The sequence below is a fragment of the Salmo salar genome, chromosome ssa29, assembly GCF_905237065.1.
Source record: "Salmo salar chromosome ssa29, Ssal_v3.1, whole genome shotgun sequence".
Taxonomy (NCBI): domain Eukaryota; kingdom Metazoa; phylum Chordata; class Actinopteri; order Salmoniformes; family Salmonidae; genus Salmo; species Salmo salar.
The window spans coordinates 36,574,344-36,591,727 of record NC_059470.1 but is presented as its reverse complement, the minus strand read 5'-3'; the positions used below and the strand labels follow the sequence as shown (position 1 = coordinate 36,591,727).

Sequence of the window (17,384 nt, the reverse complement as noted above, 5' to 3'; positions counted from 1 at the left end):
TGGAGGAAAGATTTGACTTTTTGACGTGTTCCAAATGGCACCCTGTTCCCTATATAGGGCCCTGGTTGAAAGTAAAGCACTACACAGGGAAGAGGGAGGCAACCCTAAAACGCCTAACCCCTCCTTATTAAAGGAAAACCCGTGAGCCAGCCTGTCTCTGTCCAGCTGCATTCACCGTAGTGTGACTTACTGTAGGCCCCTCCCCCTCTATTGTAGGTCCCTCCCCCTATGGGTTGATTGACTCTAGCCCCCCCCCCCCCCATCTGCCTGGAGGCCCGCCCCCTCTGGGTAGGCCCCGTGGAGCCCCACCTCCCCCTCTGGGTTGACTGACTGAGTACTGGTGGCAGCGGTGGGATCCTCGTCAGATGAATGTATTCCTCTCTATGGACAGTGGCCATTTTTGCAATCTGATCTCATCTCAAACAATTTATTTTCTTTCTGATCCCTCTGATGTTCTAGAACATTCCTCTCGTGTTCCACAATGGCATCAAACTGACTCTCAGCGTTTACTGGTGGATTCTGGTGGACAGCGGCCAACTCATTTCAGCCATTTTTGCCTTTTTGCTGTTTTGTTTTCCGGATGATGATGATGATGATGATGATGTGTAGGATAAAGACAAATGTTTTTTTTTGGTTTTTTTTAAAACACTGCAGATTATTGGTTTGACTGAAATAATGCTTTGTATGATAATTAGACTAATTTAGTCAAGAGGTTTATAGAGGTTTATAGTTTATTAAATTAAGTTTTATTTTTCTGTATAGATATTTTTTTTTTTATTATTATCTTAGATAATTTCTTTATTATCGTAGCAAAAACACAACAGAAGACGATTTGTAAAGTGGTGAAAGTGCGTAAAAAGAGGCACTTTGTGTCATTTTAAACTCGGCGGTTAAACTCTTTCTGTAAAGACTACTATATTATATCACATTGAAATATTACGGAGTTGACTTTGGTTCAGTAGTTTCATCAGAAGTTGTTGAATTACATCATGTGGTTGAAGACATCAGAAACAGACAGATTGTACATACTGTACCAGTTAACAGACAGACAGATTGTACATACTGTACCAGTTAACAGACAGACAGATTGTACATACTGTACCAGTTAACAGACAGACAGATTGTACATACTGTACCAGTTAACAACAGACAGATTGTACATACTGTACCAGTTAACAGACAGACAGATTGTACATACTGTACCAGTTAACAGACAGACAGATTGTACATACTGTACCAGTTAACAGACAGATTGTACATACTGTACCAGTTAACAGACAGATTGTACATACTGTACCAGTTAACAACAGACAGATTGTACATACTGTACCAGTTAACAGACAGACAGATTGTACATACTGTACCAGTTAACAGACAGATTGTACATACTGTACCAGTTAACAGACAGATTGTACATACTGTACCAGTTAACAGACAGATTGTACATACTGTACCAGTTAACAGACAGACAGATTGTACATACTGTACCAGTTAACAGACAGACAGATTGTACATACTGTACCAGTTAACAGACAGATTGTACATACTGTACCAGTTAACAACAGACAGATTGTACATACTGTACCAGTTAACAACAGACAGATTGTACATACTGTACCAGTTAACAGACAGACAGATTGTACATACTGTACCAGTTAACAGACAGACAGATTGTACATACTGTACCAGTTAACAGACAGACAGATTGTACATACTGTACCAGTTAACAGACAGATTGTACATACTGTACCAGTTAACAGACAGATTGTACATACTGTACCAGTTAACAGACAGACAGATTGTACATACTGTACCAGTTAACAGACAGACAGATTGTACATACTGTACCAGTTAACAGACAGACAGATTGTACATACTGTACCAGTTAACAGACAGACAGATTGTACATACTGTACCAGTTAACAACAGACAGATTGTACATACTGTACCAGTTAACAACAGACAGATTGTACATACTGTACCAGTTAACAGACAGACAGATTGTACATACTGTACCAGTTAACAGACAGACAGATTGTACATACTGTACCAGTTAACAGACAGACAGATTGTACATACTGTACCAGTTAACAGACAGATTGTACATACTGTACCAGTTAACAGACAGACAGATTGTACATACTGTACCAGTTAACAGACAGACAGATTGTACATACTGTACCAGTTAACAACAGACAGATTTTCCTATTGATTTGGGCCTTTTCTCTTCTTTCACCCTGTCTGGTCTTGACTCTCTCTGCTGTGAAAGCAGAGCGGTGTTTTACGTGTTGGTTTGAGAAGAGGAGAGTCTGACCTTGTGAGAGTCGTTGATCCGGTACAGGAGAAGAGCTTTTACCCAGGCTCTAATGCGGGGTGTAGGTAGGTAGGTAGGTATGCCTGGGGGGGGGCTATGTATACAGTGTACAGATTGTCGCTTGCTTCTCAGCCTTGAGCGTATAGCTAGCACCACGATAGAAAGACAGGACAAACTGCTCTGGTCCGTCAGTGTGATGTACGTAAACAAGCAATAACAATTACTTCAGAAATCTTACGTTTTGCGTTTTATTTTTTTGGGGTGCAGATTTTTTCCTGGAGGTACATTGTATGCTCTGCTGTCCATCGAACATTAAAACACTGATACTTTTTTATTGCAGTTTATATATATATATATATTTTTAAATCTCTCTAATCCAAATGATAGGTTCATGGCAGATGATGCAGCAGCGCTGGGTGTAGACCGGGATGGTGTGTGGTGGTGAACCTTACTAACCCTCATGTTAACACACAGGGTGCATCCTAAATGGAACCCCATGACCTACACACTTTTATCCAGAGCCCTCTGGCATCATATTCCCTCGCCCCTGTAAGGGGTATAATGACATCATATTCCCTCGCCCCTGTAAGGGGTATAATGACATCATATTCCCTCTCCCCTGTAACGGGTATAATGACATCATATTCCCTCGCCCCTGTAAGGGGTATAATGACATCATATTCCCTCGCCCCTGTAAGGGGTATAATGACATCATATTCCCTCGCCCCTGTAAGGGGTATAATGACATCATATTCCCTCGCCCCTGTAAGGGGTATAATGACATCATATTCCCTCGCCCCTCTAACGGGTATAATGACATCATATTCCCTCGCCCCTCTAACGGGTATAATGACATCATATTCCCTCGCCCCTCTAACGGGTATAATGACATCATATTCCCTCGCCCCTGTAAGGGGTATAATGACATCATATTCCCTCGCCCCTCTAACGGGTATAATGACATCACATTCCCTCGCCCCTCTAGCAGGTATAATGACATCATATTCCCTCGCCCCTCTAACGGGTATAATGACATCATATTCCCTCGCCCCTCTAACGGGTATAATGACATCACATTCCCTCGGCCCTCTAGCAGGTATAATGACATCATATTCCCTCGCCCCTCTAACGGGTATAATGACATCATATTCCCTCGCCCCTCTAGCGGGTATAATGACATCATATTCCCTCGCCCCTCTAACGGGTATAATGACATCATATTCCCTCGCCCCTCTAGCGGGTATAATGACATCATATTCCCTCGCCCCTCTAACGGGTATAATGACATCATATTCCCTCGCCCCTCTAACGGGTATAATGACATCATATTATGGTCACTGTAGATCCTTTGTTGCGTCACAGTCAGACCTCATAACTATATCTTTACACCAATCCTGAAATAGTTGCAGCCTGGTCCCGTATGATTGTGTTGGCGCGATGGCACCAACAGACTGGTGCTCACGCCAGCAATGTTGACATTACCTGTGATAATAAGCCAGACATTACTATGGAGGACAAGCCAAATATCCCATGCCGTGTAAATTGGGTTATGAATTCTACCAGCCTTTCATTACATTGATGATGAAGGACAGAGGTGGACTTAGTTGTGTTTCATCAGTGTCAAATTAAACAGGCCCGCAAACAGCTGAATCCACCCCTGCTGAAGGGGATAAAGGGTGTTATTAGCAGCCCAAACAGTATGATAGTCCTCAGAGAAACATGCAATGTCACCTCCTAGTGTGTGACTGTCTGTATGTGAGGAGAGATTGCTGTGTGTGTGTGTGTGTGTGTGTGTGTGTGTGTGTGTGTGTGTGTGTGTGTGTGTGTGTGTGTGTGTGTGTGTGTGTGGTGTGTGTGTGTGTGTGTGTGTGTGTGTGTGTGTGTGTGTGTGGTGTGTGTGATGTGGGATCTGAATGTATTGTCATGGCTGACCTCAGATCAGAATAGACTGGAAAAGCTGCGATTCAGACGATACCCTTTTTCCTTATATAGAGCCCTATGGGCCTTGGTCAAAAGTAGTGCACTACATATGGAATAGGATCCCACTGGGGATACAAGCCCACCACTGTGGGAAGCTGTGTAAAAAATAAAAAATTACTATTCTCAGTGGATTGTTAGTTCTGGAACTGGCCAAACCTGAAATTACTCATAAGACCTGGTCTGAGAACAGTTTTTATTTTAATTTCCCTATTGGTAACAGTTTGGGTGAGGATGGAGAAAGCTGATCACAGTGTGTTATGGGCCCTGTCTCAGATTTAAACGCTGTATTTCCTCCGTTTTGCTGTACGATTGATCACGATTGATCACGATTTATCGAGATGTATCAACTGTCGATCACAGTTTTTTGATAAAAAAGCTGGACGTCATTGCTGAGAATTGACTTACGTTTTTAAGAATAGCCAATTCTAAAGAAAATCACTCTTGTCACCACCCCTCTGACAATTTCCAAAGATTGTTAAGATTTTGAAATGAATATAAGCCATGAGGTTAATGTTTTTTAAAGCATTTATATCAGGACTTGGGAGCAAACAACCTTTTTTGCCCCTCAAAAAAAATAATAATAATCATACAGGCAGTGAATATAAATCAATTTACAACAAAATAATTCCTCTCTTTACCTTTTTCATTTGGGAGATTTTTTTAAATGCCCTGTTTTTGTATTGTCTGCCAGTTTTCTTAGAGCTAAAATGCAAGAACCTTGAAATGCTAAAAGCCTAGCATATTGCCTTAGATTGTCTGTTTCCCTTGTATATTTTAAAGCTTGTCTGTATCATATTTGTATTGTGAATATGTACATTATTGAATGGGTGCGTCATTTATCAACACATCTTGGTTGCTGAGACAAGCAGTCTCTCTTTATCTGTGATTGGTTGAAGGCTGTGTTTTTTGTATAATTTCATTCCCCCTCCCCCCAACTGTTGTCAGTCTGCTATATGGATTAAAAAAAACAAAATAACATGATGCAATGGGATATTGAAGCAATATGTAATATATTCTATGAACTTTCTGGAGAAAGAAAGCTTACAGTGTTGCGCGCTGCTCTGAGATGGATTTTAGTTTTTTCTCTCCAGCTGTGTTGTTCACCAGAAACATCACACTGTCCGTCCGTTCCACCCGTCACTCAACGCATCAACGTTTGTAATCTTTAGTGTTGAGCATTTTATGCAAAAGTTAGATATGCCGGCAGAAGTTTAAACACAGTTATATATGCAAGTTGTCAACTAATAAGGCTTCGCTGATGCTATTTGCGATTTGATGTTGAATAATACCATTGTAAATAAAGAATTGTTATTGCAACATTTAATCTAGTTCCGCTATGTTATTGAAACATGTTTTATAGATACTGCACTGTTTGACGGGAGAACTTGCAAGGAAGCGTTTCATTGTCTTACTGTGTAGCCTGCATTATGACCTGTTCTGGGTGTATAACAAATACACTTTTAATTCGGTTTTGTTTTGTGTTTAGATGCAAAAAGAAGGATGATCCTGAAAGTGGAGATATTTATTTAAATTAATGGATGGCTAATTGAAAGCTAATTGCGTTGAGTGTCTGTCACGTACTTTGCAAGTTGTTGAATGCATGCGTTTAGATTGGACGATGCGTTTAGATTGGACGATGCGTTTAGATTGGACGATGCGGTTTAGATTGGACGATGCGTTTTAGATTGGACGATGCGTTTAGATTGGACGATGCGGTTTAGATTGGACGATGCGGTTTAGATTGGACGATGCGTTTAGATTGGAAGATGCGGTTTAGATTGGACGATGCGGTTTATTAAATGCGTTTAGATTGGACGATGCGTTTAGATTGGACGATGCGTTTAGATTGGACGATGCGTTTAGATTGGACGATGCGGTTTAGATTGGACGATGCGGTTTAGATTGGACGATGCGTTTAGATTGGACGATGCGGTTTAGATTGGACGATGCGTTTAGATTGGACGATGCGTTTAGATTGGACGATGCGTTTAGATTGGACGATGCGTTAGTCCGGCTGGGATGCGACTCAGTGTTGTGAGTAACTGGGACATGGGGAAGAAATGACGTGTGAATAGGGTGGCTGTTAGTGGTGATACTGTTATTGAACCGTTTAACAAATCAACACATATCTGTTTCCATATTGCCCTGTAGAAATTGTTCGTTTTATCAGGTCTTGCGTGATGCTGTTTTGTAAATGAATGAGGATTTAAATTATTAATGCTTCTAACATAAATCGATTTGTTCGTTTTGTACTTCAAACACTTACATATTTATTTCCCGGTGGCAAAATAACAACAATTTACGGTCACTTTTTATTAAATGAAATATTTCGGAGTGATTACAAGCAAGCAACATAATCAAATTTTACGCTACATGGGATTTCAGCATACAGCTTTTATTTTTTTAGAAGAAGACAAATGTTTTATAGGCTGCTTCATTACAATCACCATTATCTTAATTAACCATCCCCATCTAAATTTATCGAAAATAAGTAATGAGGGGACATAAATCGACTTGACATTCGATTTTAAATTAGTTGTTTTTCTCAATAGGGTTTGGGATAACTGTAACCTTTACCAATAGGCCTACCAGAATATTGGTTTTGGGACACGTTTTTTATTTATATTTTTTGATAACGCCAATAAGGCGGTATTGTGTGTGTGTGTGTGTGTGCGTGTGTGTGTGTCTGTGTGTGTGTGTGTGTGTGTGTGTTTGTTCGTGTGTGTGTGTGTGTGTTTGTTCGTGTGTGTGTGTGTGTGTGTGTGTGTGTGTGTGTGTGTGTGTGTGTGTGTCGTGTGTGTGTGTGTGTGTGTGTGTGTGTGTGTGTGTGTGTGTGTGTGTGTGTGTGTGTGTGTGTGTGTGTGTGTGTGTGTGTCGCGTGTCGTGTGTGTGTGTGTGTGTGTGTGTGTGTGTGTGTGTGTGTGTGTGTGTGTGTTCGCGTGTTCGCGTGTGTGTGTGTGTGTGTGTGTGTGTGTGTGTGTGTGTGTGTGTGTGTGTCTGTGTGTGTGTGTGTGTGTGTGTGTGTGTGTGTGTGTGTGTGTGTGTGTGTGTGTGTGTGTGTGTGTGTGTGTGTGTGTGTGTGTGTGTGTGTGTGTGTGTGTGTGTGTGTGTGTGTGTGTGTGTGTGTGTGGGGGGGGTTGTAATGTAAAAAGGTGGAATCCTCTTGGGGTTTGAGACCCAAGCAGGGTGACCATAGCTGCTCTCTGACCAATAGCAGGAGTGCAGCATCTGAACCTTTTATGAGTCCGGTACCATTAACCGTTCTGTATACCGCGTTCAGTAGATCCCCTCTGTGTGTCTTTGTTGTTCCGGTCTATCCTACTGCTCCTGTCTCTCTACTTTACCTTCAGAGGATTCTATCAGCAAGATAAAGCGGCACACACTTGTAGCCGAATATTCGTGTTTTGTCTTTGGACAACAACAAAAAAACAACCTTTAAATTGGCAACTTCAGATTTATAAATAATCTCCTTTGAGGTAAGTCAGATTTTAAGATTGATCCTTCGCAACAACAAAAAAGTAATTGCTTTAATTAAAATATTATTACATTGCTATTGCTATGTGTAAAGTCGCTTTAGACCTATGTAACTAGGCAACATTTTAAATTATTTCTTGTAATTTCTCATCACTTTCCTTCATTATTTCTATAGACAATTTAATGGAGAAATGATGTGAAGTTCCATTTATAGCGGTCTTATAACCGGTTGTTAATAGCCATTGAACTGGTCTCGCCCTAATGCTTTTTAAAGGAGTTGTGACTTGCGATAGCTTCATTAATGTTGACCTCTGCCGCTGACCTGGTGTTCTTTAATTTGGGTGTCATGACCCTGATTTGTCTCAGTTACTGCTGGCTGCCACCCACTCACTTCCCGCCCTGTGACGGGGGGCCATGGCCCCTACAACTCATACTGCTCGTTTACAGGGATGCACAGTCGAGCACCAATTTAAAGTATTTTACTCTGCAGGCTCAGGCACCAAATTAAAGATATTGACGAACGTCAACTGTGTGTTTTGCGAACTGTAAAAAATGCCCGAACGGCTGTTTTTTTTTTATTGTAGATTGTAAGTACTGTGAATGCAGTAAGTTTGGTTAAAAAAAAAATCTGTGTTCTCAAATTTAGGAATACATTTTCATGAATTTGTTAACTGACGAAAAATATGTGTATGACTTTTAATATAATTAGTTTTAAGATTTTGAAACTATCCGTTCCTGCAGAAATTCGATCTTGTTAAATTGCTGAAGCCATATAAGATTTGTATTATTCTAAAAGCCAATAATAGGTGAAAGCTAAATAATATATTTTCATATTGCGCGATAATTGAAATTACAACCTTTTCCTTTCGTTAATTGACATGAATATTGTGATACAGGCTTATAGCAATGTTGGCATTTCGTTCAGCAGTCCTGTGATTTGACAGAAATATTTTGATGACATTTTTTAAATAACTAACTAACAATTCATTGTATTCTCTTAAATGTATCTTGAGCGGAAATAGGCCTTTAAAAAGCATGCATCATTTGTTCGTTACCAAATTCCATTATTGTAGCCTAATTGATTGATGTTCCCTATTTGAAATCGGTTTATTAATCTTCAAATAATCATCTAGAAAATAAACTTGAGAGGTAAAATTTAATTTGAGAAAAATATTTAAGGTAATTGCTGGAAATAAAGCTAAAATCTCTCGACCTCCATCTCTCTCCAGGCCGAATAGCTACAACGTCGACTATTCCTATTCAAATCATCACAGATTGGCTCTGCTTCCCCGCCTGCTGTGATGTCTCTGTCCAGCATCTCCACGGTGAAGGACAAGCCGTTCCACTCCAACCCCCTCAAAGGCAGGCCTGTCCGGGGTTCGGGTTACTACGCTGCCCCACTGCCGGGAACTCACCACTACATGGACATCTTCAGGAGCTCTCAGCATCTCCTCCACCCGCTCAAGTCTCTGGGACGGCTAGTCACCGACACCCAGGCAGTCATGCCGTTCAACTTCACCACTGGAACACCCTCGTTCTTCGGCAACGGCAGCCACCAAGCCACCGCCGTTAACGTTCTTCACGAGCAGATCTTTAACGTGTCACACATCCCATACTTTAACCGGATGATGCCGGGAGTGGGACACCCGATTTACTCCAAGCACGAGGAGCTGGCATCGGTGGTGACCGAACACGCCACCGGCCCGTTATCTGTCGGCCTATCAGACTTCAGGTCCTCCGCTCCTTCTCTCTCACCGTCTAAAGAAAGTTCATTCCACCTCAGGGGAACCGAATTATCACCGGAGAAAACGCGCACTTATAGTTTCAGCGAGGACGACCTTTTCATGGTGCTGTATGGATATTCCCGGAGCCAGGAGCAGAATGCCGGTCAAGCCATCTCTGGAGTAGCCCTGCTTGGGAACTCAGGTAAACAGATAAAGCCTTTGAAATGTTGGCAAAACTACAAAGGTTCATTTCCTTAAGGGAAAACGTGTGTGTTTGTTTCAGCTGTCCAAAAGTATGTTCGGAAGAAGTTTACATTGTTAGATGCGGGGCGGCAGGTAGCCTAGTGGTTAGACCATTGGGCCACTAGGTTGCTGGATCGAATCCCCGAGCTGACAAGGTACAAATCTGTCGCCCTGCCCCTGAACATGGCAGTTCCCCGGTAGGCAGTTAAGAATGTATTCTTCATTGACTTGCCTAGTTAAATAAAAAAATAAAAAAGATTCAACAACCACTTGGGGCTGGAGAATTAATCAGTAGGCAGGTAATTATGTATTTCTAGCTGGGACTTTATGGATTTACCTATATTTTTAAAATATTTTTTTCATTTCACTTTTATCAGGTAGACTAGTGGAGAACAAATTCTCATTTACATGTACATATCATAAAACCAAACTGTCAATTCCAGGAGGCTTAATGTCGGTCTGAGAATCCAGCTCATATTGTCAGTCGTCTGTGTTTGATTTGTAATGTTCATCATTGATGACCAGCAACATTATCTTCAACAGTTTGCAACAGCGAACAACTCACCTTGGAAACTGGGGCGCTTGGACTTCCAGAAGGTAATCTCTCTCTCTCTCTCTCTCTCTCTCTCTCTCTCTCTCTCTCTCTCTCTCTCTCTCTCTCTCTCTCTCTCTCTCTCTCGCTCTATCTCTCTCTCTCTCTCTCCCGCTATCTCCCGCTCTGTGAACTTGTAAAGTTGTGTAAAGGGTGTTAAGTTTAACGTGTTTTTAAATGTCACTTACAGGGTTATCTATCCACCAGACAAGTTACGGCAGTTTGTCCCACTACGGAGTTTACGCAGAGAAGAGCGCCGTCACCAAGGGAACCCGGTTCGGCCCATTTCAGGGGAAACTGGTCAATACCAGCGAGATCAAAACATACGACGACAACACGCTGATGTGGGAGGTCAGTTATTATATGATGTTTATTGTTTGTGTGTGTGTTATTTATCGTCAGATAGACGTTTTGAAAAACGTTTTTGTGTTTTATGTTGTGCATTAACCAGCTGTGCGTAAAATGTAAACTCGTGCGTAAATGTGGGCCTAAACGGAGATGCTTGATTTCCAATTAAACCAACCTCTGTGCAGTTAAACAATTTGTAGTCACATCAACTTCTGTGCCATATAATAGTCATATGCGCTCCTAGAAAAAAACGATGTTCTTTAGAGTTCTACATAGAACATGTTGCTTCTTTGAACGAAATTAAAGAACCCTTTACTAAAATAGGTTAGGACCATATAGGAACTTGAGAGTTCAATCCCTTCCCAGAGTTCTACCCAGAGTTCTATCCCTACCCAGAGTTCTACCCAGAGTTCTACCCAGAGTTCTATCCCTACCCAGAGTTCTACCCAGAGTTCTACCCAGAGTTCTATCCCTAACCAGAGTTCTACCCAGAGTTCTATCCCTACCCAGAGTTCTATCCCTACCCAGAGTTCTACCCAGAGTTCTACCCCTACCCAGAGTTCTACCCAGAGTTCTACCCAGAGTTCTACCCCTACCCAGAGTTCTACCCAGAGTTCTACCCAGAGTTCTACCCCTACCCAGAGTTCTACCCAGAGTGTAATGTGGATTTGAGAGAACAACAGCTAACAGAAAGCTAACACAGTCACATCACGCTCGTGAAATGTCAGATAACTAGCTCCCTTTTCATTTTGTTTCAGCTGTTTTGCATTGCCATTTATATCCATCTTAATGATGCTGCTGTATGATTTCCCCGGGTTAGAAAAACGACTAACTGACGACGTCTAAGAGGTTACCTCTCTATGGCAGAGGGGAGATCCAATTCACATTTTACAACATTGTTGCCGAGGTCAGAGCGGCAAACAGCAAGTTTCATACAAACATGCTGTTGTTAACTAAACGCTAGCTAGAGGAAATCATGTATTTAATGAAAGTATACACTCTTAGATTAAAAACAAAAACGGGTTCTATATAAAACCTTTGGTCAATTCAAGATGTAACTGCCATTCAGGCATAAACATACCAGAGGACAGTGATTGAACTTGCAAAAAGCCTACCGATAAGCCAACAACAAGCCACACTGTACTGGTCCGTAAAGAAGCCAGCCAGAGTTGTTACCTCGATTGTCATGGGTCATCATTCAAACAAACAAATGCCTCCCGGTCCACCAGTACATATTTCCAAATTATGTTGTTATATAATGACAACAACATCTAAAAACTATGCAGGTATTCAGGTGTTCATTATTTAATTGTTTATTATATTATATTCTTAGCTAAAATTATTTAAATGTATTAGTAGTAGCTATAATTCATAAATGGCACCATACAGGGTTCTATATGAAAATAATTTTGGTTCCGTGATGAACCACCCTTTGGGGTTCTGATCAAAGAACCCTGTGATGAAAGGGTTCTATATAGGTGTTCCATATAGGAAGCAAGCGATAGAACCATTTTTTTCTTCTATAAGGAAATTTTTTTTCTAAGAGTGTAACAACATGTTCTCCTGTCCGTTGATCCAGGTGTTCGAGAACGGCGGGTTGAGTCACTTTGTCGACGGCCGGGGCTCGTCCGGTAACTGGATGTCCCTAGTGAAGTGCGCGCGCTTCCCGGAGGAGCAGAACCTCATCGCGGTACAGAGTAAGGGCCAGATCTTCTACGAGGCCTGTAAGGAGGTCCAGCCGGGCCAGGAGCTGCTGGTCTGGTACGGGGACTGCTATGTTCAGTTCCTGGGGATTCCTCTCACTCTGAAAGACTCGCTGGAGGAGGGGAATACCATGCTTCCACATGAAGGTAAGGAAAGATCATATAGAATGATTTTATTTTTCCCAGTGGAAACTTCATTTGTGGGTGGCATATATGGCCTGTTATTCGTGCATACCTATTTGCATGTTTAATATTTTGATATACACTCTACTGGGCCTCATTATATTCTCTGATATAAACTGGGTGGTTCGAGCCCTGAATGCTGGTTGGCTGACAGCCGTTGTATATCAGACCATATACCACGGGTATGATTTTGCTTAATTCTATTCTATAAGTCTATCAAACGTGTTTATTTCTAGTAACAACGACGCCACTACAATTTACCAAGGCGTTCCCTGATGTTTTCCTATTTCAGATTCTGGAGAGGGTTTTAAGTGTGATCGGTGTGGGAAAGTGTTCGCCTATCAATATTACAGAGACAAGCATCTGAAGTACACACGCTGCGTGGACCAGGGCGACAGGAAGTTCCCGTGTCACCTCTGCAACAGGTCGTTTGAAAAGAGAGACCGATTGAGGATCCATATACTACACGTCCACGAGAAACACCGACCACATAAGGTACACAGAGCCTTCACAAAGTATTCACACCCCTCGACTTATTCTACATTTTGTTGTGTTACAGCCTGAATTCAAAAAGGATTAAATTGTTGTTGTTTTTTTCTCACCCATCTACACACAATAACACATAATGACAAAGTGGACACACACTTTTTTTTTTAAATGTTTGCAAATGTATTGAAATACAGAAATACATAATTTCCATGTACATAAGTATTCACACCCCTTTGCTATGACACACCAAATTGAGCTCAGGTGCATCCAAATTTCCTTCGATCGTCCTTGAGATGTCACTACAACATGATTGGAGTTCACCTGAGGCCAATTAAATTGTTTGGACATGATTTAGAAGCATACCTGTCTATATAAGGTCCTACAGTTGACAGTGCATGTCAGAGCAGGAACTAAACCATGAAGTCCAAGGAACTGTCTGTAGATCTCTGAGATAGAACTGTGATGAGGCATATATCTGGGGGAAGGGTATAAAACAATTTCTAGAGTGCTGAAAGTTTCCAAGAGCATCATTGGGAAATGGAACAAATATGGAATTACCCAGACTCTGCCTAGAGCTGGCCATCTGACCAGACTGAGCAACCGGGCAAGAAGGACCTTGGTCAGGGAGGTGACAAAGAACCCAATGACCACTCTGACAGAACTACAGAGTTCCTTGGCTGAGCTGGGAGAACCTGCCAGATGGACAACAGTCTCTACAACGCTTCACCTATCAGGGCTTTATGGGAGAGTGGTCAGTCGGAAGCCACTCCTGAGAAAAAGACACATGACAGCACACCTGGAGTTTGTAAAAATCCACATGAAAGAAAGATTCTGTGGTCTGATGAGACAAAAATGTAACTCTTTGGCCTGAATGGAAAGCTCTTTATCTGGAGAAAACCAAGCACAGCTCATCACCCGTCTAACACCTTCCCTACCGTGAAGCATGGTGGTGGCAGCATTATGCTATGGGGATACTTTTCAGCAGCAGCAGGGACTGGGAGACTGATAAGGATAGAGGGAACAATGAATCGAGCAAATCCTTGACGAGAACCTGCTTCAGTGTGCAAATGACCTTAGACTGGGGCGAAGATTTATGTTCCAAACCCCCCAATCATACAGCCAAAGCAACGCTGGAATGGCTTCAGTGCAACAATGTTAGTGTCCTTGAATGGCTGCAGCAAAAGTCTAGACTGGAATCCCATTGAAAATCTGTGGAAAGACTTGAAGATTGCTGTTCACCACTGCTCTCCATTTAACTTAACAGCGCTTGAGAAAATCTGCAAGGAAGAATGGGAGAAAATCCCCAAATCCAGATGTGCAAAGCTGATACAGACATATCCAAGATGGCTCAAAGCTGTAATCACCACCGAATGTACTTCTACAAAGTATTGACTCAGGGGGGTGTGAATACTTATGTAAATTAGATATTTCTGTATTTAAGTTTCAATAAATTAGCAAAAATGTTGAAAAACATGTTTTCACTTTGTCATTATGGGGTATTGTGTGTAGATGGGCGAGAGAGAGAGAGAGAAATACACTTAATTGATTTTGAATTCAGGCTGTAACACAATACAATTTGGAATAAGTCAAGGGCTCTAAATACTTTCTGAAGGCAGAGTACTTTTGTCTTACATTTTAGAAGCCCCTAACTTATTATTATTATTTATTTTTTTTACCTCTCCTGCACATCTTTTGTCTTTGTTTCTCACCATCTTTGTTTTTTTATTTTCTTTGTGTCAGAAGAAGATGATAATGTGTAAGTGAAGGGTACTGTAGTCTTTCCTTATCCGCCCCCCCCTCCCTCCCTATTTAGTGAAAATAATACATTTCCTCGTCCTTAATTCCTCGACCTCTCTTCCTTCCTAGTGCTCAGTGTGCGGGAAGAGTTTCTCTCAGTCTTCCAGTCTCAACAAACACATGCGGGTGCACTCTGGAGAGCGACCTTACAAGTGTGTGTACTGTAACAAGGTAAGCATGGAAGAGTGTGTGTGTGTGTGTGTGTGTGTGTGTGTGTGTGTGTGTGTGTGTGTGTGTGTGTGTGTGTGTGTGTGTGTGTGTGTGTGTGTACTGTAACAAGGTAAGCATGGAAGAGTGTGTGTGTGTGTGTGTGTGTGTGTGTGTGTGTGTGTGTGTGTGTGTGTGTGTGTGTGTGTGTGTGTGTGTGTGTGTGCTGTATCAAGGTAAGCATGGAAGAGTGTGTGTGTGTGTGTGTGTGTGTGTGTGTGTGTGTGTGTGTGTGTGTGTGTGTGTGTGTGTGTGTGTGTGTGTGTGTGTACTGTAACAAGGTAAGCATGGAAGAGAGAGTGTGTGTGTACAATCCTTGGTGGGCGTGTGAGGTCAGACCCCCCCCTCCATTTTAAATGGTGCATTTGGCGTGAGCCTCCTCGTTACGGTCTGGTCGTGCAGCCTGCAGGCACGCTCCACCGAGACATTTCCATGGTGATTAGCGCCAGATGTTCCTCCCTCTAACCGAGATTACACTCTGAATTTACGGCTCTCAGAGGAACAGACGTTTTCTTTGTTGTTTTGTAGGATATGAGGTCCTCCTTCTCGGTTTTTATGTAGGCCAAGCCTACTTAAATAATGTCGTTTAACCCCCTAAAAAAAACCCTGTTTAACAATGTTATCTACTTGCTAGTGTTTTAAAAATCTACAAATGATAAGGCAGCCTGCTTTGAAATCGGATTGACTCAAATGTCAGGCCTGGGTAGCATTTTGTATTTATTACCATGAACAATCTGTCGCGTTGTTGAAAGTAGAACAAGTCAGTTACCTAAATATTATCAGAACTACTTTTTCTCCGGTTCTAAGTGTCAAACTTCTATGTTCTTTACTCCAGGCCTTTACTGCCTCCAGCATCCTGCGCACGCACATCCGCCAGCACTCCGGAGAGCGGCCTTTCAAGTGTAAACACTGCGGGAAAGCCTTCGCTTCGCACGCCGCACACGACAGCCACGTCCGGCGCACCCACGCCAAGGATAAACCCTACCCGTGCGACGTGTGTACAAGCACCTTTCAACAAGCGACAGAACTCAAGAACCACATGAACAGTCACACAAGTAAGATTTGATTGTCACTAAATAGCCTACTGAAGGAATACGACACGTTTGGCCTATATCTTGAATGCAAAACCAAAATACAGGATAAATACAGAAATATATGGCTGTACTTATGTGTTGATTAATTGCCTAATATGGATGTTCATTGTAAAATGTTATTTTTTGTATTATTGACAGAAAGAGCCCTCTCAGAAACCGCAGTTCACCCTACCAGTTCAATAAACGGATGTTTGGAGGTTCCAACAACGACGCTTTCAGTCACCAAGGACTGCAGGACGCAAAGACTGACGTACACGGGACTGGCGGTTCTGAACCCAGAATATCGACCCTGGAATTAAAACAATTCCATATAATTAGAATGTGTAATTCTAGAATGCGCAGAAGAAATGTCGATTAGAGCTCAAATCGTTGCTAGGACACTTCCAAAACCATTTTTTTTTTTAAAGATAATAACTATTGGAAATATATTTAATACCACAACTTTACTGTATTGTATGACACACTGTAAATAACTTTTTTTGTTAAATGTATTTATTTATTTGAGTCTGTTTTGATGTAATGAGAATACGTATTTTTCTTTTCTGTCTAAAATCTTTTGTTATTTGGTTAATTCTGGGTGTTGATCATTGTAATAATGTAATATTTTAACGAAATGTTACATAAACAAATGTATTAACGTAAGTGAGCACAATTTCTTATAGTTAAGCTTTAAAATCGGCTTGTATTATTATTATTATTATTATTATATGTAAAAATGCTGTGTACAAGTTTTTCATTTATACATGCATCCCCAGACTTGTGTTAATTTAAACGTGTTAATTTATCTGCATACAATGTTTATCATACTACCTCTAAATCCATCCTATGTCGGTCTTTCATGGCTAACTGTGCTTTTTCCGACTGTCTGTTTCTTGTCTCTTGTGTGTCTGCGTTTTAACTGTTTAAACGCATCGGCTTTCTAATAAATATGAATGAAATAATAGCATGTAAATAAGCCTGGCTTTGTTTGTAACGATAAAACCTTTACATATATTACACAAACAGGATTCGGATCGAGAAAGGACAACTGATGTTGATGTTACAATGTAATTGGCCACGAACATATTTTGGCGACATATTTCATTCATTTCACATATTAGTGAAACTCGAAAATATTGAAACACAATTAGGTTTAATTCTGGTTAGACTACATTTCTGCTTTTCGTTTGAAAACAAGTCCCTTCCCGTGTATTTGATAAGGCTACTTATAGAGTGACTTGCTGCCTGATGCACTTT

General features: G+C 41.3%; 1 protein-coding gene across 1 annotated transcript; it reads left to right on the top strand.

Moving 5' to 3' along the window:
* Positions 1–8,438: 8,438 nt before the first annotated feature.
* On the top strand, positions 8,439–17,089 carry LOC106590654 (PR domain zinc finger protein 14). Its single transcript, XM_014181791.2, has 8 exons — positions 8,439–9,694; positions 10,279–10,332; positions 10,518–10,678; positions 12,255–12,525; positions 12,854–13,056; positions 14,917–15,018; positions 15,890–16,109; positions 16,287–17,089. The coding sequence occupies exons 1-8, from the start codon at positions 9,070–9,072 to the stop codon at positions 16,445–16,447; spliced, it is 1,797 nt and encodes a 598-aa protein (XP_014037266.2). The 5' UTR covers positions 8,439–9,069; the 3' UTR covers positions 16,448–17,089.
* Positions 17,090–17,384: the final 295 nt, after the last annotated feature.